Raw genomic sequence first — 24,596 nt, forward strand, 5'->3', positions numbered from 1 at the left:
CTGGTCGTGGGCGCTGATTGGGACCGGGTATCGGTGCATGAGAGCGATGTGCTCTGTCTAGCTTCACACGACCAGCCTTAGTGTCCATTTGTAGGTAGCCAGGGATCCATTCCTCCAAAAATGTTACTGAATGCGTCCCTTCAGAATTTTCCGGGAGTCCCACAACACGGATATTGCATCTGCGTCCTCGATTATCCAAGTCGTCAATGTGTTCCGCCATTTCGCGCACCTGTTTCTCAAGTGCTTTTATCTTAGTGTCCATGGATGTAGTTGAAGTTTCCACAGTAGCAATTCTTCCTTCCGCCTCATCAACACGTTTGACAACCCTCTGTAGTTCAGCTGAATAGCCTGCTATTGCTTCCAGGACCGTTCTTATCTTAACATCGATCACTTTAGTAATGTTATCCGTCATCCTTTGAATCACCAGGTCCATTGTGCCTGGATCCGCAATGTTGTTAGATTCGCTAACGTTAGCTAGCTCCTCCTGCACATCTACAGGGATGGCGGTTTTGGTCGACTTCTTAGTAGCTCTGTTGGGCATGTTGTCGGAGATTTTTGAGAAATAGTCGCCAAGACTCATTGTAGGGTAACTTATTTAGCCAATTCTACCGCTTTTTCAAGCTAGGAGATTAATGTAAGAATATAAATTTACGAATACCGCGTGAGCTCGCTGAAACACCGTGTTCTCTCTAGGGCGCCATTTTGTTCCCCCCTTTTGTTTGTTTTTACCTTAAGGTTTGCAAATACCCACACACAACACATTTGTTATTACTATTTGTTGGTGTTTTTAAAATAGTATGTTTGATTTATTTTTCTAATTTCCTTTGGGTTTAGTAAGTTCTCCATTTCACTTAGTGCTAAGATATCTTAAAGGGGTATGCACACATGGAATTTTTTGAAGTTTTTATTTTCTGAGTTTTAATTAAACATGTGTATTCTTTTGATAAATTTTTTTCTGGAAACCTGAGATACAACATTAAGGAACTGTTTGACTATTTTCTTTAATTTGTCTAAAATAGTAAGAAACATTTCCGTGAAGGGTTTGTATGACCTATGACCCGTATCATGACTTTTCCTTGTGGCCTGATCACCCTCATTGGAAAGCCATTTGGATAATGAATTTTAGGTCATTTGTTATACTGATTTCAAGGTAATTCGTGAAATTGATAATTATGATGGAGTTTAAAGTTCTTAGACATATTTGTAATTTGGACCTATGTGATAGAGGGCATTGCCTTTAACTAAGGGTAGGCTGCTTTAAGTCTATTTTCCTATGACTAAATGGGTACAATAATTGTTCTTTGTGGAGGTTTTCAGAGTTGTGATTTTCATTTGATTATGTTATTTGAAATTTTGTTTTATCTTTTGACCAGTAGTAGTGTTTTTTTTTTATACATTACTCTCATGGAGAGTTATGTGTTCAAAATGGGGGAGGATACAGTTCTTTGACGTTTTGGATTGAAGTTTACACACCTTGAGTGATATGTGAAGGAGTGTATTGTTGTGTTGTTTGTTCTGTTCTATTCCAGATAGGTTATAGGTCTAACTTCCTGATCTTTTGGCTCGGCGATGAAGTTGAAATTGTGATGGGAAGTATAAGCCAATTTTGAAAGAATAGTTTCAATAAGAATGTGTTATTCTCTTTGAAATATGTTTAGACATTTGTATTAAGAATAATTGGTAAAAGTAATTTATCATGTAGTTAATGAACTGAACTGTTGTTCTGATCTGTTCTATCGAGGTTATCATGAAAAGTGACATCAGACAGTATCTTAATGCATGGAAGAGATAATTGGACCGAACAGTGTGTGTACCTCAAATCCCCTCTCACTGGCTGAAGAAGAGTGACAAAGGCGTTGTAACGTTCGTCGGATTGAGTGGACCAAAACGCAGCGGGAATGTGTATACTCATCTTCTTTTATTTAGAAGGAAACGTGAACACTTAACAAAATAACAAACAATTGACGAAGGACAGTCCTGTAAGGCAACACGCTATACATGGAACAACTACCCACAAAAACCAATGGAAAAAACACCCCTATTAAATAGGATCTTCAATTAGAGGCAATGAGGAACAGCTGCCTCCAATTGAAGGGCAACCCAATAAACTAAACATAGAAATAGAAAAACTAGAACGAACATAGAAATATACTAACATAGAACATTAACCAAAAAAAACCGAAACACATAAAACAAACACCCCCTGCCACGTCCTGACCAAATTACAATAACAAATAACCCCTCTTACTGGTCAGGACGTGACAGGCGTTGAATATGGCCCTGTCCGTACCATTTCTACCGAGAAAAATGGCCGAGCCAGCAACCGGTGTACAGTATCCGATCTAAGCTATCAACTGCTTTTCTCTCATGTTTGTGAGAGGAGTGCACGTGGAGTGAGCATGGGGAAAGGTGCTGTTCTAAACTTCTCTTATGTTGCTGGTATACTGGTTGACGAATGGACAAGACATAATGGGCGTCTAAGGTGAAACATTGAAATTGGGACATTATAATGGGACATTCACTTCGAACTGTAAAGCTATCTGAAGAAGAACGAAAAGGATGCCATAAGAATCAGTGCCTGGAGGAGGGGTTGGTCAACTGTGCCCAAAACTGTTTAGACTTTTGGGGTATGAGGTTGATTGTAGAGGTCTACACCACTTAAAATTATAGTAATTTAGATTAAGAATGCATTGAGATACTGATCTGTATAATAATTGTGATAAAAAAGTTAATAGTAGAATTATGGGATCATTATACTGGATGTTAATATAAATGTACATTCTGCTAATGTTGATGTTTGTTAAATGTAGTTTTTTACTTTAAGTGATATTGCTCAGTGATTCAAATTGGTACTGTCATTCTAAAATTTTGGTTGGATAATTAACTGGGTTCTAATTATGATTTTATTTGGAAATTGAATGATTTTTAAAACTGAAGGATTGATTTGAGTATGTTAATATCTATATGAGTGAAGAAATTAATGTATTAGGGATTGATTGTTTTGATTGTTGTTATGAACTAAGGATGTTTACGCAATTATAAGCATGCCATGGTGACTGCCATGGGTGAACTCTGATCTGGAGAGTGTAAATGATTCTAATCTATTTGATCTATAGGCATTGCCTTATAAATAGTGGAATCATGATGCTTGTCTTGGGTCATGTTCATTAGGCACCAAGGGGATACATTTTATTTTAACTAGGAGTCACTACCTGGATTTGTACAACAAGATATGCTAATTTTAGTTTCTGCGATGGAAATAGTCATGTCCAACATACTATGCTGATCCATTGGAGTGCGATAGATAACTAAAGATTATTTTATTAAACTCCATTATTGCATGCACTGCATTATGCATGAATTATGTGCTTTTCACTGTCTATGGAAAATATAGCTTTGAATCTCATAAACTGTATGCATTTTTTGTTTTTCTTCATGGGTTCGTGCAGGTGAATGTTATCATAACCTTCCCAGACAAATTGCTAGAGTGTTTAGAAAATGTGTTGGGGGTTTGAATGAGGCTGAGTTAGTGTTGTGGAAGCTGGTCATGTGGAGGAACCCCATGCATTAACTTATTGTTTTATGTAGAATATATGTATTTTCTATGTGAATGAATGTTCTTAAATCTTGTGATTTTCATTTAAGTTGAGAGGGGACACAGAGAGATGACTGTCTTTTCTGTTGTGATGAAGCCTGTGTTTAGACACTGGTTCTCCTGTAACGTTACTGTTCTGATTCTGTGTCCCTTGACAGGGGAATGTGGTGGATGAATCAGAATTAGTTGGGTAACATAGATAATTAAGATGTTTTATTTGCATAATATGCTTATGTGAGATACTTGTCATATGTGAATGTATTGTTAAACCATGTGAAGGGATGGCGTGATTAATGGGGAACCAATTATTTGTCTCCACAATGTCTGTGTGCAAGTCACTCCCCTCAGTGAGCTTGTCCAGGAGTGGAGTCAAGAGGGGGTTTACTTGAGATGGGAGTATCTTGAGTTGTCAATTGATTTATGCCATTGGATGAGCTAATGGTTCTGTTCTATACCGTACCAGGGAGAGACGGTTCCAGTTTGGGGTAGGAGGACCAGATACTGGTCTATACAATGAACACTGTTGATACAGCAGTTGCTGTCTGCTATGTTTTATAGATATCTTTCATACAAAACTTAACCTTTGTGAACTGTTCCTAAGATCTGTTGTTCGTCATGTACGTTGAGAGGGGTGGGTCTTGGGTATAAAAGATCTTTGTACTTTTGTGTAATCACTTTTCAATGGTTCATTGAAGGTCAAGTGCTTTTGGAAAATAATCTTAATTATTAAAGATGTAGTTTTAAGTATAACTCTGACTTGTGTGTGAAGTTTGTAACTCTCCTCATTTGGTAATGCAGAAATTAGCCACCACAGATGCCAGAGATCTCCTTGAACTGCTGTAGGAGAGTTAGAGAGGAAGAGAGAGCGAGAAAGTGAGAGGGGGGAGCTGCTACATTTGAGAAATTACTATGTACTGTAGCAATCTGCTAACAGTCTTGATCTGGGCTAACCACCACAATCTTACTTAGTCAGCACCCCTGTAGATAACTATGGTCCTCAAACTGCTGTGGCAGTCACTTACAGTACAGTATACCCAAAATACTAAACTTGTATTTTAGCGATTTCAGTAGTTACCACAACCACAAATTCATAAACCCTGCCTATTTCAACAATTTCTCTCCTTAAAATGTTATTTTACCACAGAGAGCATTTGCTTCTATTTGTTCTCCTCCGTTCCTGGCTGGCAAAGTACCAGGATGTTGTCTCTGGTTTTGAATCAGAATTTGGAGAACTGAAATTGAAAACTGAATCTGAATGCATCTGAGAACTTGAATATTTTAAACTTTGATAAACTTGAAATTATAGTTTGTAAACTCGATTCACAGACATTGAATGCAATAGCTACCATATTGAAAATAAATATGTAAATATTGAATTTGAATATTCAAGAAATGTAAAAAACTGAATGCAATATTCATTGAAATTAGTTTCAAATCATTAAATACAAGTTCAGTTTATGAATTCAATGATTTCATTTGTGTATTACAAATAAAAAATATAAAATTAAAATTCAATATAATACAACTTCTAAATTATGGAAATGAAATACAATTTCCGTTGGCACTGAAATCACTCCATACTTTGGGCCATACACTCCACTTAAAATTAGTAAGCCACTGGTTCCTAAGCCGTAGTCTTTATAGACTGAATAGGCAAGAGACATTCAGCCTCTTGGAAAGAAATGGAAGTTCAATGAAAAATATGCTTTTGGCATTAACTGCCAAATCATTTTGGGGATAAAAAGTGTGTTTTGGAATATTGCGCATCCTGTTCAAGACCCTGGTAAAAGTTAGTGCACTATAAAAGGTAATAGGGTTCCATTTTGGATGCAGTCCAGCCCATCAACTAAGGGCACAGTCATTTGCCAAAAACTGCAGTGTCTGAGGAACAAGAGGTCAGACATAAACAGTGTTCTAACAGCAAGGGGTCTCGCCATTACAGACAGTTTAACAGAGGAGAGGGGAGGAGAAGAGAGGGGAGGAGATCCCTCATCTCCAAAAGCAGCTTGGTGAACTCGGCCCTGGTGAACTGTGTGTATTTCATGTCACCAGCAGCCTGCAGTAAATCTGCCACCTTTAACCTTTGACATTGACAGGATACGAAGTCACCTGAGTCCCCTTGGGAATCATCGGGAATGAGCGACTCATTTTCTACAGTGCTTACCCAATGGGGTAGAGCTAGATTGTCACCTCAGGAACGACGACAGAGGCTTAACTCCAACAATTGCCTGTATTGTGGTGCTAGAGGGCATTACAAATCCGTCTGTCCAGTAAAAGACCAGACTCATCAGCTAGGTAAGAGTACCATGGAGGGTCATAATGGGAGTTTTCTAACTCACATTACTCATTCTCTCTTCCATGTTATCCTGCTGTGGGGTGACCGGTCTAAATCTCTCCGAGGGCTCATTGACTCTGGAGCTGATGAGCGTTTAATGGACGCTACTCTGGTATCAGAGCTTGGTATCTCCACACAACCCCTCTCCCTTCCTATGGCTCCAGAGCACTGGACGGAAACACCATAGGCAGGGTCAGTACGGTGCCCATTAACCTGTGTGTCGGGCAATCACAGTGAGTCCATACAGCTTCTTCTCATTGAATCTCCCAATGTTCCTGTTGTTTTGGGATTTTCATGACTCCAGAGACACAATCCCGTTATTGACTGGACCACTGGTTCTATCCTGGTTTGGAGCCCGTTCTGCCACTCACATTGCCTGAAGGCGGCTCAGCCTGTCCTGGGATATCCTCCTGCAGGCTCTGGTAAAACCTCGGATTTCTCCGCTGTTCCCACGGAATCCCAGGACCTCCTGGAGGTGTTCAGCAAGGCTCGCACCACCTCCCTCTCTCTCTCCGCATCGTCCCTACGATTGCGCTATTAATCTGCTCCCGGGCACAACACTGCCTCGTGGGTGGCTATATTCCGTCTGGCCCTGAGACCAAGGTCATGGAGGAGTACGAATGTTTGTCCCTGATTCGGCCCGAGCTTAGGTCCTGGAATGGGCTCATTCCTCCAAGCTCACCATCCCGGCTCCTGTCAAACTCTGGCCTTCCTCTGACAACGCTTCTGGTGGCCCACTATGGTTTCTGACATCTCAGCCTTCGTCACCACATGAACGCTGTGTGCTCAGAATAAGACTCTGCAGCAGGCTCCGGCTGGCCTCCTTCAGCACACTGCCTGTTCCTCATCGCCCCTGGTCCCATATATCCCTGGATTTTGTCACTGGGCTTCCTCCGTCTGATGGCAACACCACTATCCTGACAGTAGTGGATAGTTTCTCTAAAGTCGCCCATTTCATCTCTCTCCCCAAGTTACCTTCAGCCAAGGAGATGGCCCAGCTCATGGTGCAGCACGTCTTCTGAATCCATGGACTCCTTGTTGACATTGTCTCTGATGCTGGTCCTCAATTCTCATCCAGATTCTGGAAGGCGTTCTGCAGCCTCATTGGGTCATCGGCCAGCCTGTCCTCCAGGTTTCATCCCCAGTCCAACGGCCAGGCGGAGCGAGCCAATCAAAACCTGGAGACTGAGCTTAGGTGCCTTGTCTCAACCAACCCCACCACCTGGAGCCGGCAACTTGTGTGGGTGGAGTACGCCGGAACACTTTTCCCTGCCCAGCCACTGGGCTTTTGCCCTTTGAGTGTTCCATGGGATATCTGCCCCCGCTCTTCCCAGAGCAAGAAGAAGAGGTCAACATACCCTCGGTCCAGATGTTCATCCACCACCGTCGACGTACCTGGAAGAGAGCCCGGTCTGCTCTTCTCAAGGCCACCTCCAGGTATCGTCGACAAGCTGACTGCCACTGGACTCCGGCTCCCAACTATCATCTCGGGCAGAGGGTATGGCTGTCTACGCGGCACCTGCCCCTCCGGGTGGAGTCCTGTAAACTTTCCCCCCGTTTTATTGGTCCTTTCCCCATCTCTAAAGTCCTTAGTCCCACTGCTGTTCGTCTTCTGTTGCCCCATACCCTTAGTATACATCCCACTTTTCATGTGTCCAGGATTAAGCCTTGTCTCACTGTCCTTTGTCTCCTGTTTCCAGGCCCACCCCACCTCCCGTCTCATCGATGGCCATCCGGCGTACACGGTGAGACGTCTCCTGAGGGTTCAACGTCGGGGCAGGGGTTTCCAGTACCTGGTTGACTGGGAGGGTTATGGCCCGGAGGAGAGGTGCTGGGTCCTTGCTAAGGACATCCTGGACCTGGCCCTCATCGCCGACTTTCACAGCCTGGTCAACCAGTTATAAAAAATTATTATAATAAAATATCACCATGTCATTGGATTTAGGTTAAAAAAAATATGAAATGCCCTAACATTGATGACTTTTTGCAAATCTAATCACAACATCCTTACATTGATTTTTTGAAATGATGTGGAAATAATGTTGATTCAACCAGTTTTTGCCTAGTGGGTAATCTGTGTTTTAAGATGCTGTAATAGAGAGATGAGGGGAAAGAGAGGGGGCAGTGTGTGTAACAGCTCATGAGAGAGGAGTGAGGGAGAGAGAGGAGAGAAAGCTAGAGATGGAGGCAGAGAGCGAGGGAGAGTTGCAAATAGATGCAGTTTTCTCTCATCATTTGCTGCTCCATTTAGCAAGAGCCAAGACAAACCCCAACCACAGCACTGCACTGATTACAGTTGCACTGTTTGCACTCGTTACACACACATACAGAGTGCATGCAGCCCAACGGGGATTCACAACCATGTTCATAACAATTATCAAACAGCACCATCATAACCACTATCCCACAAAAACAGAACACAAAAAGTACCCACAAAAACAGTACTTCGGGTCTCAGGAATGTTATTGTGTGATGATAGCCTAAGCTGGCTATCACTACCTGGATGTAGCTTTTCACCACAAATAATCAAACCAATGCTACTGGACACAATCACATCTTCATCTGCCACCAGACATGGAACTACCCTTGACTTAGTGGTGGATCCTGACCCAGAGTTTGGGAATCACTGATCTGATCCAAAAGCACTCCAAAACTCAAAGAATTGAGCAGAAACAGGACAAGTGGTAACTACCTGGTATCAAAAGCTGCAAAGTTGGGCTTGTTGTAATTAATCCTAAAGAAACAACATTTAATTATAACATTATTATTGCATACTTATCATACCATCGTGTTCTTTGTAAGTAAATGCCAGGTAAATAGCGGTCTGAAAAATAAAGAGGGACCTAAGATCAAGTGCCAACAAATATCACCAATCAGCTCTCACTCATCCCAAAAAGGATCTCTACAACTAATCTCATTGCTTCTAGCAGCAGGAAGAAAGAACTCTGTTTGAGACAGGAAGTGAAGAGTAGTATGACACACACACACACACACACACACACACACACACCACTCTCACATAAAAGCGCATACATGAACACACATGCATGCATGCGCACACACACACACTTACCTCGATGAGGAAGTCCCCGGTCCTAAGCCCCGCCTGCCAGGCCACTCCTCCCTCATCCACCGACTCCAGGTATTGGAGGGCTGGGAAGGCAGGGGTGGGAGTAAACTCCTCGATGGGCGTGTCCGCTATGGGAGAGAAAGCGAGAAAGAGAAGGTAAGTGGGTCACCTTATCCTGGACACCACTCCCTTCCTCAACCCTGAGCCTATGGAGATCTAGCCCCATTCCAGATCCACACACACACACACACACCTTTATTTACATGACATTTTTAGGGTGGATGGGGAGACAAAATGACAGGGTTTAGCATTGGCTTTGTGGTCGGCAGACAAACATACAAACAAACAAAACAAACATCTTAATGTTCACCAGAGACAAGCAGAGAGAATCCATTCATCACCAATAAACCCACAAAGGTCATTGCCAATTCAATAAGGTGGAAGGCTGCAGACACTGTGCTGTCATCATTACAGCCAGATTAGATTACTGCTGTCCTAATGTCTATGCATGGCAGTGTGTGTGTGTGTGTCTAGACACAAGGTTTGCTCTGGTGGTAGGGGCCAGTAAGATCTCTTTCTCCCATCTCCTATACTCCTGTCTATTTTCTCTCCCCATCTCCCTATCATCACCCTGCGTGTATGCGCAAGCATTCATTTGTGATTTTATGTGAGAGTGGGTGCATTGTGTGTCTGTGTGTGTGTGTTTGTGAGCATCAGAGTGTGTGAAGTGCACAGTGCCAGAGGATAAAGAGGGCTGGCTCAGTTCCCTTGGGTGATGGCAGTGTCAGAACAACTCTAGTACATTCGGCTTGTTGTTTTTTTTATGCTAAATTACTCTCCTCTCTCTCTTCCTCTCTCTGTCACTTTCTTCCTCTATCCATGTCTCTAAAAAATAAAATGTACCTCTCGACAGTGCAGACCAATGAGAATATGCCACCTCGCAGCATTTGACAGTGTGGATTATGACATGGCTGTAATCGTCATAGAAACCAAAACAGCCGCTCAGCGGGCTATTTTTAGACAGCATCACATGAGGGGTGGAATATCAAATTATGTGTGGACAATCGCACTAATGTCCTGACAACATGTCCTAAACGCAGGCTGATATTGATGTGTGTGTGTGTGTGTGTGTGTGTGTGTGTGTGTGTGTGTGTGTGTGTGTGTGTGTGTGTGTGTGTGTGTGTGTGTGTGTGTGTGCATTTGCAATTATGTGCATTTGCGAGTGTGTGCTCTAGATTAGAGGTCTTCACAGATCCACCTGTACCCGAACACCCGAGATCCAGAATTCTAAATAATGTCAAGGGTCTGGTAGGATCTGATATGATTGTCACGGGTCTCGGGTATGTGTAATTTTGACAGACTTGTCAGGAAGGACCCATATAGATCTTAATGTGACTGCTGCAGTAGAGAGAGAGACATTTTGTATAATTTATCCTTCTGCTCTTTGATTTTCACCAGAGTGGCGCATGTAGCAACTGTTGGCCAATCATAAGTCATCAACGCGGCAATAGGCTACAGTCATAGAGCCTCCATGTGGGCCATAAGTTATGAGATATTAATCAATGGAAGATGCAATTAAAGTGATGGAATTAAAAGTTAAAGGAGAAGAATAGGTTACAATTACCAAGAGCCAACAGGTAGGCTACTACTTTATATTCTGAATGGAGTTGTTGTTGTTTGTAACTGTGTAAAATGAGAAAGTGCTTGAAGCCTCAATTAGACTAGCTAGCTAGCAAGCTTAAGTAGATTCACCCAGTTTAATGCAGTCAAGACAGGTACTCAGAATCATATTGGATGATAAATAACTTAGCTATGGCAGCAATTAGTTTACTACAGCACACGGCTTAGTTGGTTGCTGTCTCCCCCTCCCTCCTCCCTGTTCCCATGTCACTCACTCACACTCAAAGTAGCCTACACACACAGAACGGCCCCTGCTAGAGCGTCACCTCTCTCTACCCCCTCTTCCTTGCGCTTTAAATCAAATCACATTTTATTGGTCACATACACAGACAGCCAGACAGACAGACAGACAGACAGACAGACAGACAGACAGACAGAGTTGTTTACATTATACACTAGGCTATAGGTGACCGCCATACAGAGTGGAGGGGTTCCTGTGGTTACATCAGGTGGGCAAAACCATTTTAATCTCATTAACGTTTTATCATATAGAGACATAGCTCAAATACATAGGCTGCTATATTATCTTATTTAAATGTGCAGTGCCTACATATACAGTGACCATGAGAAAGGGATAAGGAGAAGGTGGGAGACACCAGGGTAGCCTCTTACCTTTGGCCCCTCGCAGCACGAAGCCGAAGCCTTCATTCTCCTTCTTGGTCAAGACCACCGTCTTCTCGTCGACCACGCAGTCGCTGTGGAGAAAATGCCGCGCAAAGCGCCCGTTATTACAGCCCATCATCCGCATCATGGCCACAGCCGCCCGCACCGAGTGCAGGTTCATCGCGGTAAGCTACTCTGGGCAGCCCCCGATGGAGGGGCTCCTTGCCTCGGCCCCTTTTAGCTCAAATGAAGTGCGCGACAACGCTGGCAGTGGCAGTCCGGCGCCCGCATCTCCAGAAAAGCCGCCGCCGCTCCTCTCCTATCCTCTGCCGCCAAAAACCACTCGGGGGAGCGACAAGCGGGGGCCAGAGCTGGCGACTAAGTCGAAGCGTGACGTCGGATAGAAGCAGCATTACCGACTAAATAAATGATGACGAAAGCGTGGCTTGGCGCGGAGGAGGGGGAGAGAAACGGAACGGAGGGTGGCAGGCAGTTAAAATAGTCCTAGGCGAGGAGTGCGCGCAACGGATGAGAGAAAAGAGAGAGTGTGACCATCATGGCAGTGCGCGGGCACGATGACAGGAGGCCATGCGTGAGTGATTGACCCTTTCACGCAAGTCGAGAGGTGGGTGTCCTCTCACTCAGTGGCGTGGGGTGGCGGTGGATGACACAGAGAGGGGCGCAGCCCGCATGCGATTGCATGACATTTTTCATTCATGTAATCCAAAGCGACAGATGCGCCCAAGCAACGTGATGAGCGAAACAGACAGGGAGGGAAAGATATTCAGGTAATTATGTTTCTTTCATTTTGATTGTCGTGGTTTAAAATAACGGATGGGGCGTTGATATAGTTTTTATAAAATAGATTTTTGTTGGATACTCTTTCCTCAGCCTGACTCCAAATGCGATTGGGAACAAAGGTGATAACTCCAACCTGTGCACTCATACTCCAAAAACAGAATGCCACCACGTCAGTCACAGCCACATTCAATCAGGCTATTCAATTCTCAGACATCTCTTCACCTCTATAACTTCCAGAAAAAAAAAACATCTACCAGCAGCAATGACGTGGTCCAAGCAATACAGCCCCATCAACGCCACAGTAGGGCTACCAGGCTACCAGCAGTACTGCTATAGACCCTTTACCTGCCACATCTGCTGCTGGAACCATTCAGTCTATCTATATACTATATATAAGGATAAAATGAGGGAGATTGTGAGATAAGTGTCTAGTGCCTTTCATTCCACCCTAATCCCAGCTCTTATGGCAGATGTATTATCTTTATAAAAATAAAAAAAATCACCATTATTTAACCAGATAGGCCAGTTGAGAACAAGTTCTCATTTACAACTGCGACCTGGCCAAGATAAAGCAAAGCAATGCGACAAAAACAACAACACAGAGTTACACATGGGATAAACAAACGTTCAGTCAATAACACAATAGAAAAATCTATATACAGCGTGTGCAAATGTAGTACGATTAGGGAGGTAAGGCAATAAATAGGCCATAGTGGCAAAATAACTACAATTTAGCATTAACACTGGAGTGATAAATGTGCAGGTGATGATGTGCAAGTAGAGATAGTGGGGTGCAAAAGAGCAAAATAAATAACAATATGCGGATGAGGTAGTTGGGTGGGCTATTTACAGATGGGCTGTGTACAGGTGCAGTGATCGGTAAGCTGCTCTGACAGCTGATGCTTAAAGTTAGTGAGGGAGATATAAGTCTCCAGCTTCAGTGATTTTTGCAATTTGTTCTAGTCATTGGCAGCAGAGTACTGGAAGGAAAGGCAGCCAAAGGAGGAATTGGCTTTGGAAATTACCAGTAAAATATACCTGCTGTAGCACGTGCTACGGGTGGGTGTTGCTATGGTGACCAGTGAGCTGAGAAAAGGTGGGGCTTTACCTAGCAAAGACTTGTAGATGACCTGGAGCCAGTGGGTTTGGCAACGAATATGAAGCGAGGGCCAGCCAACGAGAGCATACAGGTCGCAGTGGTGGGTAGTATATGGGGCTTTGGTGATAAAACGGATGGCACTGTGATAGACCACATCTAATCTATTGGGCAAGTTGCCGAGGGGGGTGCAGAGCTGTTGGCCGGGGTAGGGGTAGCCAGGTGGAAAGCATGGCCAGCCGTAGAAAAATGCTTATTGAAATTCTCGATAATCGTGGATTTATCGGTGGTGACAGAGTTTCCTAGCCTCATTGTAGCGGGCAGCTGGGAGGAGGTGCTCTTATTCTCCATGGACTTCACAGTGTCCCAAAACTTTTTGGAATTTGTGCTACAGGATGCAAATTTCTGTTTGAAAAAGCTAGTCTTTGCTTCCCTAACTGACTGTGTATATTGGTTCCTAACTTCCCTGAAAAGTTTAATATCACGGGGGCTATTCGATGCTAATGCAGTACACCACAGGATGTATTTGTGCTGGTCAAGTGCAAGTAAAGTCTGGAGTGAACCAAGGGCTATATCTATTCCTAGTTCTCTACAAGATAAACTTTAGCAAATTAGTATGCCACACTAGTCATACTGTCTATGTGCATATATATATATATATATATATATATATATATATATATATATATATATATATATATATATATATATATATATATATATACACACATACATACAGTTAGCCAAATACATTTAAACTAATACATTTACATTTAAATTCCTGACATTTAATCCTAGTAAAAATTCCCTGTCTTAGGTCAGTTAGGATCACCACTTTATTTTAAGAATGTGAAATGTCAGAATAATAGTAGAGAGAATAATTTATTTCAGCTTTTATTTCTTTCACCACATTCCCAGTTGGTCAGAAGTTTACATACACTCAATTAGTATTTGGTAGCATTGCCTTTAAATTGTTTAACTTTGGTCAAACTTTTCAGATAGCTTTCCACATCCTTCCCACAATAAGTTGGGTGAATGTTGGCCCATTCCTCCTGACAGAGCTGGTGTAACTGAGTCAGGTTTGTAGGCCTCCTTGCTAGCACACACTTTTTCAGTTCTGCCCACAAATTTTCTATGGGATTGATGTCAGGGCTTTGTGATGGCCACTCCAATACCGTGACTTTGTTGTCCTTAAGTAATTTTGCCACAACTTTGGAAGTATGCTTGGGGTCATTGTTCATTTGGAAGACCCATTTGCGACCAAGCTTTAATTAATAATATATCTTACAGCTCCTTAAGGATAGGGGGCAGTATTGACAATTTCGGAAAAAATATGTGCCCATATTAAACTTCCTCCTACTCAAACTCAGAAGCTAGGATATGCATATAATTCGTAGATTTGGATAGAAAACACTCTGAAGTTTCTAAAACCGTTTGAATGGTGTCTGTGAGTATAACTGAACTCATATGGCAAGCAAAAACCTTGAGAAATCCTACCAGGAAGTGGAAATCTGGATGCATGGGCTCTCTTCAAGTCGTTTCCTATTGAATACACAGTGAGGTAGTAATAATTGTGCACTTCCTACGGCTTCCACTAGATGTCGACAGTCTTTACAAAGTTGTTTGAAGCGTCTACGATGAACAGAGACCGAATGACAAGGAGGGGAAGTTGTTGAGGCAGGGGGTGACATCACTTCTTGGCGCGCGTTCATGAGGATGGATCCTCCCGTTCCAAAACCTTTTTCAAGACACAGGAACTGTCCGGTTGAAATATTACTGAATCTTCACGTTCTGAAGGCCCTAAAGATTGATGTTTTACAACGTTTGACATGTTTGAACAAACGTAAATACAACTTTTTTTAACTTTTCGTCGCAACATCGTCCGCGTGCTTTCTACACTTGGAGTAGCTTACTGGACGCACGAACAACAAGGAGTTATTTGGACATAAATTATGGACTTTATCGAACAAAACAACAGTTGTTGTGGACCTGGGATTTCTGGAAGTGCCTTCTGATGAAGATCATCAAAGGTAAGGGAATATTTCTAATGCAATGTATGATTTTAGATGACTCCAAGATGGCGGCTATCTGTATAGCCTAGTGTATTTTTCTGAGCTCAGTACTCAGATTATTGCAAAGAGTGCTTTCCTCGTGAAGCTTTTTTGAAATCTTTCATAGCGTTTGCATAAAGGAGATGTTCATCAATAATTCTTTGAATGACAGTTTAATTTTGTATCAATGTTTATGACAAGTATTTTTGTAAATTGTGGCGCTGATTCACCGGCAGTATTTGAGGGTAAATATTTTCTGAACGTCACGCGCCGATGTAAAATGCTGTTTTTATATATAAATATGAACTTTATCGAACAAAAAATGCATGTATTGTGTAACATGATGTCCTAGGAGTGTCATCTGATGAAGATCGTCAAAGGTTAGTGCTGCATTTAGCTGTGTTTTGGGTATTTGTGATGCATGCTAGTTGCTTGGAAAATGGCTGTGTGGTTGTTTTTGTCGATGTACTCTCCTAACATAATCTAATATTTTGCTTTCGCTGTAAAGTCTTTTTGAAATCGGACAACGTGGTTCGATTCAGGAGAAGTGTATCTATAAAATGGTGTAAAATAGTCCTATGTTTAGTCCTATAATAGAAATTATTAGATTTGGTTTTGAATATGACGCTCTGATTTTTTCACTGGCTGTTGATCCCTCTAACGGGATGTGAGCGGCAAGAGGAGCTTTAACTTCCTGACTGATGACTTGAGATGTTGCTTCAATATATCCACATAATTTTCCTTCCTCATGTTGCCATCTATTTTGTGAAGTGCACCAGACCCTCCTGCAGCAAAGCACCCCCACAACATGATGCTGCCACCCCCGTGCTTCACGGTTGGGATGGTGTTCTTTGGCTTGCAAGCATCTCCATTTTTCCTCCTAGCATTTCGATGGTCATTATGGCCAACAGTTCTATTTTTGTTTCATCAGACCAGAGGACATTTCTCCAAAAAGTACGATCTTTGTCCCCATGTGCAGTTGCAAACCCTAGTCTGGCTTTTTTATGGCGGTTTTGGAGCAGTGGCTTCTTCCTTGCTGAGTGGCCTTCAGGTTATGTCAATACAGGACTCGTTTTACTGTGGATATAGATACTTTTGTACCTGTTTTCTCCAGCATCTTCACAAGGACCTTTGCTGTTGTTCAGGGATTGATTTGCACTTTTCGCACCAAAGTACATTCATCTCTAGGAGACAGAACATGTCTCCTTCCTGAGCGGTATGACGGCTGCGTGGTCCCATCGTGTTTATACTTGTGTACTATTGTTTGTACAGATGAATGTGGTACCTTCAGGCGTTTGGAAATTGCTCCCAAGGATGAACTAGACTTGTGGACGTCTACAATTTTTCTTTCTGAGGTCTTGGCTGATTTCTTTTGATTTTCCCATGATGTCAAGCAAAGAGACAGACACAAATAACTTTCTTCTGAAACTCGTCAGTCTATACTTGTTCTGAGAAATGAAGGCTATTCCATGCGAGAAATTGCCAATAAACTGAAGATCTCGTACAACGCTGTGTACTACTCCCTTCACAGAACAGCCCAAACTGGCTCTAACCAGAATAGAAAGAGGAGTGGGAGGCCCAGGTGCACAACTGAGCAAGAGGACAAGTACATTAGAGTGTCTAGTCCTCAACTGGCAGCTTCATTAAATAGTACCCACAAAACACCAGTCTCAACTTCAACAGTGAAGAGGCGACTCCGAGATGCTGGCCTAGGCAGAGTTTCTCTGTCCAGTGTCTATGTTATTTTGCCCATCTTAATCTTTTCTTTTTATTGGCCAGTCTGAGATAGGGCTTTTTCTTTGCAACTCTGCCAAGAAGGCCAGCATCCCAGAGTCGCCTCTTCACTGTTGCCGTTAAGTCTGGTGTTTCCAGCCGTTTCCAGCTACAATAGTCATTTACAATATTAACAATGTCTACACTGTGTTTCTCATCAATTTGATGTGATTTTAATGGACAAAAACTGTGCTTTTCTTTCAAAAACAAGGACATTTCTAAGTGAACCCAAACTTTTGAACGGTAGTGTATATATATATTGCGTTTATATATATTGTGTATATATATTGCATATATATACACTGCTCAAAAAAATAAAGGGAACACTTAAACAACACAATGTAACTCCAAGTCAATCACACTTCTGTGAAATCAAACTGTCCACTTAGGAAGCAACACTGATTGACAATAAATTTCACATGCTGTTGTGCAAATGGAATAGACAACAGGTGGAAATTATAGGCAATTAGCAAGACACCCCCAATAAAGGAGTGGTTCTGCAGGTGGGTCCACAGACAACTTCTCAGTTCCTATGCTTCCTGGCTGATGTTTTGGTCACTTTTGAATGCTGGCGGTGCTTTCACTCTAGTGGTAGCATGAGACGGAGTCTACAACCCACACAAGTGGCTCAGGTAGTGCAGCTCATCCAGGATGGCACATCAATGCGAGCTGTGGCAAGAAGGTTTGCTGTGTCTGTCAACGTAGTGTCCAGAGCATGGAGGCGCTACCAGGAGACAGGCCAGTACATCAGGAGATGTGGAGGAGGCCGTAGGAGGGCAACAACCCAGCAGCAGGACCGCTACCTCCGCCTTTGTGCAAGGAGGAGCAGGAGAAGCACTGCCATGACCTCCAACAGGCCACAAATGTGCATGTGTCTGCTCAAACGGTCAGAAACAGACTCCATGAGGGTGGTATAAGGGCCCGACGTCCACAGGTGGGGGTTGGGCTTACAGCCCAACACCGTGCAGGACGTTTGGCATTTGCCAGAGAACACCAAGATTGGCAAATTCGCCACTGGCGCCCTGTGCTCTTCACAGATGAAGCAGGTTCACACTGAGCACATGTGACAGACGTGACAGAGTCTGGAGACGCCGTGGAGAATTGCTGCCTGCAACATCCTCCAGCATGACCGGTTTGGCGGTGGGTCAGTCATGGTGTGGGGTGGCATTTCTTTAGGGGGCCGCACAGCCCTCTATGTGCTCGCCAGAGGTTGCCTGACTGCCATTAGGTACCGAGATGAGATCCTCAGACCCCTTGTGAGACCATATGCTGGTGCGGTTGGTCCTGGGTTCCTCCTAATGCAAGACAATGCTAGACCTCATGTGGCTGGAGTGTGTCAGCAGTTCCTGCAAGAGGAAGGCATTGATGCTATGGACTGGCCCGCCCGTTCCCCAGACCTGAATCCAATTGAGCACATCTGGGACATCATGTCTCGCTCCATCCACCAACGCCACGTTGCACCACAGACTGTCCAGGAGTTGGCGGATGCTTTAGTCCAGGTCTGGGAGGAGATCCCTCAGGATACCATCCGGCACCTCATCAGGAGCATGCCCAGGCGTTGTAGGGAGGTCATACAGGCACGTGGAGGCCACACACACTACTGAGCCTCATTCTGACTTGTTTTAAGTACATTACATCAAAGTTGGATCAGCCTGTAGTGTGGTTTTCCACTTTAATGTTGAATGTGACTCCAAATCCAGACCTCCATGGGTTGATAAATTGGATTTCCATTGATTATTTTTGTGTGATTTTGTTGTCAGCACATTCAACTATGTAAAGAAAAAAGTATTTAATAAGATTATTTCTTTCATTCAGATCTAGGATGTGTTGTTTAAGTGTTCCCTTTATTTTTTTGAGCAGTATATATAGGCACATAGACAGTGTGACTAGTGTGGCATACACATTTGCTAACGTTTATCTGCCATAAGAGCTGGGATTAGGGGGGAATGAAAGGCACCTATTGAACTTTCAATTGGCAGTAAATCTCACAATCTCCCTCATTTTATCCTTCCTTCACACCATGGCTCCCAAGAAGCTCTGTGTGTGCGTGTGTGCGTGTGTGTGCGTGTGTGTGTGTGTGTGTGTGTGTGTGTGTGTGTGTGACTCTACAATTGCAAATGAGGGGTAAAAAAACAGTAAAATTCACCCAGACAGTGGATGAGATATGAGACACATTAAATAGGCATGGTGAGGGATGAGAGGAGAGATAGAGAGCTGCAACTGCCTTCCTAGCAACAGAGCAGCAAATGCAGAGTTTCCTAAGCAACGCAATCTGTTTAGAAAAAAATGACAAAATACTGGTTATATTATTTTTGGTATTATTATTATAGTAATAATACATCTTTTTATTTAAATAACTTTTATTCAAAACACCTAGTCACTTTAACTTGTCAGGATAATCAGCAAGATCAAAAGCAATACGATCACACATTAAAAATAGCCCATGAGGTTATCGCCCATGAACTGTCAGACATGGAGTCCAGTGGTCAATGACATTAATCGCACCGTTATCACCTGAAACATCGCCGCTTTGTTGATTTAACAACTTCCTATGGTTTGACAGAGGAGAGTTTGCATGTTATCGATTGAATCATCTCTATCCAACCACCCGAGTGACAATAACAGATACAAGTGTCAAAACGTATACATTATGAGGCCAGAACCCAATCCCGCAATAGGCTTCTGTGGGATATCAACACATTGTAGTCCTGGTGATGTGACCACTGCACTAATTCAAATGTCGAACCAAATGACCGGTATTGATATGTAGGCTACGTATGCCTTTTTTAAGTTGATTTTTTATTGATGTAGTTCTGTCCTTGAGCTGCTCTTGTCTATTAATGTTCTGTATTATGTCATGTTTTGTGTGGACCCCAGTAAGAATAGCTGCTGCTTTTGCAACAGCTAATGGGGATCCTAATAAAATACCAAATACCAAAATACCTAAATTGTCCTTTCTTGTTACAGGCAGAGCCATTTACAGTTGAAGTCGGAAGTTTACATACACTTAGTTTGGAGTCATTAAAACTTGTTTTTCAACCACTCCACAAATGTCTTGTTAACAAACTATAGTTTTGGCAAGTCGGTTAGGACATCTACTTTGTGCATGACACACAACATTTTTCCAACAATTGTTTACAGACAGATTATTTCACTTATAATTCACTGTATCACAATTCCAGCAGTTCAGAAGTTTACATACACTAAGTTGACTGTGCCTTTAAGAATGATGGAGGCCACTGTGTTCTTGGGGACCTTCAATGCTGCATAAATGTTTTGGTACCCTTCCCCAGATCTGAGCCTCGACACAATCCTGTCTCTGGGCTCTACGGACAATTCCTTTGACCTTATGGCTTGATTTTTGCTCTGACATTCACTGTCAACTGTGGGACCTTATATAGACAGGTGTGTGCCTTTCCAAATCATGTCCAAACAATTGAATTTACCACAGGTAGACTCCAAACAAGTTGTAAAAACATCTCAAGGATGATCAATGGAAACAGGATGAACCTGAGCTCAATATCGAGTCTCATAGCAAAGGGTCTGAATACTAATTTAAATAAGGTCCATTATTTTTTTATATTTCATAAATGTGCATACATTTTTAAAACCTGTTTCACTTTATAATTATGGGGTATTGTGTGTAGATTGATGAGGATTTAAATGTATTTAATACATTTTAGAATAAGGCTGTAACGTAACTAAATGTGGAAAAAGTCAAAGGGTCTGACTATCTGGTCGAGTTAGGGACCATTCAAAAATGATTAGGGGGGAGGAGGGGTCCAACTCGAGTTGTCATGATTTTTTTTACCTCCCTGCCCAACATCAAAAAATATTTTCACCTGACCCTCACCTTATACTTGAAAAAAATTATATTACCCTCCACTTTTGTTTAATTAACTTAATAATGATTAAGACAACAGTAACTGCCTTGGCAATAGTGTAGCAATCCTGTGTTTCTAAGCGCGGATATCGACTCTGACACTTAAGCTTGGTTTTGTGGCACAGTTGATGCCATGCTGGGCTATGGGATAGAAAGTTGAGGGTCCACCCACCACTTCGGCGGGCGAGCTCACTCTCCCTACTATTTTCATTACAATATGTTGTTTAAAGTGGTTAGAGAGGCTAATGAAGAGAAATAATGGAGGTTACAAAAAATATTACAAGATTATTAAATTATGACAGGAGCGTTTGCTTCACTTCCTCCCATTTAATAAGAGAGGAAATACAAAACTGGCACCTGTCATCAGTCCTCACACATACAGTACCAGTCAGAAGTTGAATAATAGTTAAGACATCAAAACTATGAAATAACACATATGGAATCATGTAGTAACCAAAAAAGTGTTCAACAAATCAAAATATATTTTATATTTGAGATTCTTCAAAGTAGCCACCCTTGGCCTTGATGACTGCTTTGCACACTCTTGGCATTCTCTCAACCAGCTTCATGAGGTAGTCACCTGGAATGAATTTCAATTAACAGGTGTGCCTTGTTAAAAGTAAATTGGTGGAATTTCTTTCCTTCTTAATGCATTTGAGCCAATCAGTTGTGTTGTGACAAGGTAGGGTTGGTATACAGAAGATAGCCCTATTTGGTAAAATACCACGTCCATAGTATGGCAAGAACAGCTCAAATAAGCAAAGAGACATCAACTGTTCAGAGGAGACTGCGTGCATCAGGCCTTCATGGTCAAATTGCTACAAAGAAACCACTACTAAAGGACACCAATAATAAGAAGAGACTTGCTTGGGCCAAGAAACACGAGCAATGGACATTAGACCGGTGGAAATCTGTCCTTTGGTCTGATGAGTCCGAAATTTAGATTTTTGGTTCCAACCGCTGTCTCTTTGTGAGACTCAGAGTACGTGAATGGATTATCACCGTGAAGCATGGAGGAGGAGGTGTGATGGTGTGGGGGTGCTTTGCTGGAGACACTGTCAGTGATTTATTTAGAATTCAAGGAACACTTAACCAGCATGGCTACCACAGCATTCTGCAGCGATACGCCATCCATAGTGGGACTATCATTTGTTTTTCAACAGGACAATGACCCCATACTTCCAGGCTGTGTAAGGGCTATTTGACCAAGAAGGAGAGTGATGGAGAGCTGCATCAGATGACCTGGCCTCCACAAAAACCTGACCTCAACGCAATTGAGATGGTTTGGGATGAGTTGGACCACAGAGTGAAGGAAAATCAGCCAACAAGTGCTTAGCATATGTGGGAACACCTTCAAGACTGTTGGAAAAGCATTCCAGTTGAAGCTGGTTAAGAGAATGCCAAGAGTGTGCAAAGCTGCCATCAAGGCAAAGGGTGGCTACTTTGAAGAACCTCAAATCCAAAATATATTTTCATTTGTTTAACACTTTTTTGGTTACTACATGATTCCATATGTGTTATATCATAGTGTTGATGTCTTCACTATTATTCTACAGTGTAGAAAATATTGAAATAAAGAAAAACCCTTGAATGAGTAAGTTTGTCCAAACATTTGACTGGTACTGTATATGCTGATCATCATGACATACCTACATTTTTGAATGGACATAGAGAGAATTAGCGAACTCACACACACACCCATCAAAAGGACACATCAATCTAAGCTATCAGCTCATCTCAATTGACAAGGCAAGTTTGAAGGGGATTGGGAGAGAGACATTTATACAATAATTGTCTATGAAGACGAAATTGACAACCATAAGATAAATAGAAACAACATGCAACCTGTCCATATCCTAGTTTTTGTGAAGCAATTGGTGCTTCAATTGACACCACATTTAAATCTGAATGAGTGTAGACTTATACAATATCTAAGTCTGTGTAACCACTTATTGATATGTTCAAATGTTTTTTTGTCTGTCTTGCATATCACAGGTGGTTGCCTAAATTCCTTGTGGTAGTTTATCAAAGCCAAATACACTGCTCAAAAAAATAAAGGGAACACTAAAATAACACATCCTAGATCTGAATGAATGAAATAATCTTATTAAATACTTTTTTCTTTACATAGTTGAATGTGCTGACAACAAAATCACACAAAAATAATCAATGGAAATCCAATTTATCAACCCATGGAGGTCTGGATTTGGAGTCACACTCCAAATTAAAGTGGAAAACCACACTACAGGCTGATCCAACTTTGATGTAATGTCCTTAAAACAAGTCAAAATGAGGCTCAGTAGTGTGTGTGGCCTCCACGTGCCTGTATGACCTCCCTACAACGCCTGGGCAGGCTCCTGATGAGGTGGCGGATGGTCTCCTGAGGGATCTCCTCCCAGACCTGGACTAAAGCATCCGCCAACTCCTGGACAGTCTGTGGTGCAACGTGGCGTTGGTGGATGGAGCGAAACATGATGTCCCAGATGTGCTCAATTGGATTCAGGTCTGGGGAACGGGCGGGCCAGTCCATAGCATCAATGCCTTCCTCTTGCAGGAACTGCTGACACACTCCAGGCACATGAGGTCTAGCATTGTCTTGCATTAGGAGGAACCCAGGGCCAACCGCACCAGCATATGGTCTCACAAGGTGTCTGAGGATCTCATCTCGGTACCTAATGGCAGTCAGGCTACCTCTGGCGAGCACATGGAGGGCTGTGCGGCCCCCCAAAGAAATGCCACCCCACACCATGACTGACCCACCACCAAACCGGTCATGCTGGAGGATGTTGCAGGCAGCAGAACGTTCTCCATGGCATCTCCAGACTCTGTCACGTCTGTCACGTGCTCAGTGTGAACCTGCTTTCATCTGTGAAGAGCACAGGGCACCAGTGGCAAATTTGCCAATCTTGGTGTTCTCTGGTAAATGCCAAACGTCCTGCACGGTGTTGGGCTGTAAGCACAACCCCCACCTGTGGACGTCGGGCCCTCATACCACCCTCATGGAGTCTGTTTCTGACCGTTTGAGCAGACACATGCACATTTGTGGCCTGCTGGAGATCATTTTGCAGGGCTCTGGCAGTGCTCCTCCTGCTCCTCCTTGCACAAATGCGGAGGTAGCGGTCCTGCTGCTGAGTTGTTGCCCTCCTACGGCCTCCTCCACGTCTCCTGATGTACTGGCCTGTCTCCTGGTAGCGCCTCCATGCTCTGGACACTACGCTGACAGACACAGCAAACGTTCTTGCCACAGCTCGCATTGTTGTGCCATCCTGGATGAGCTGCACTACCTGCACTACCTGAGCCACTTCTCATGCTACCACTAGAGTGAAAGCACTGCCAGCATTCAAAAGTGACCAAACATCAGCCAGGAAGCATAGGAACTAAGAAGTGGTCTGTGGTCACCACCTGCAGAACCACTCCTTTATTGGGGGTGTCTTGCTAATTGCCTATAATTTCCACCTGTTGTCTATACCATTTGCACAACAGCATGTGAAATTTATTGTCAATCAGTGTTGTTTCCTAAGTGGACAGTTTGATTTCACAGAAGTGTGATTGACTTGGAGTTACATTGTGTTGTTTAAGTGTTCCCTTTATTTTTTTGAGCAGTATATATAGGCTATCATACTAATTATGCATTAATAGGCCTATATTAATTAGCTTAACTTCTAATTTAGTCTATATATCTTTCTGACTTCACTGTTCCCTTCTTGTG

The 24,596-nt window shown here is 42.8% G+C and overlaps 1 protein-coding gene across 1 annotated transcript in view; it reads right to left on the reverse strand.

Moving 5' to 3' along the window:
• LOC106587060 (SH3 and multiple ankyrin repeat domains protein 2) overlaps nt 1–24,596 on the reverse strand; it is a 262,030-nt gene that overhangs the window by 84,126 nt on the left and 153,308 nt on the right. Inside the window, exons 16-17 of the mRNA XM_045708423.1 lie at nt 11,293–11,375; nt 9,004–9,128 (exon numbers count right to left, since the gene is read on the reverse strand). Of these exons, the coding sequence (XP_045564379.1) occupies nt 9,004–9,128; nt 11,293–11,375 (208 nt within the window). The remainder of the gene's footprint in view (nt 1–9,003; nt 9,129–11,292; nt 11,376–24,596) is intronic.

Source organism: Salmo salar, chromosome ssa26, assembly GCF_905237065.1.
Source record: "Salmo salar chromosome ssa26, Ssal_v3.1, whole genome shotgun sequence".
Lineage (NCBI taxonomy): Eukaryota > Metazoa > Chordata > Actinopteri > Salmoniformes > Salmonidae > Salmo > Salmo salar.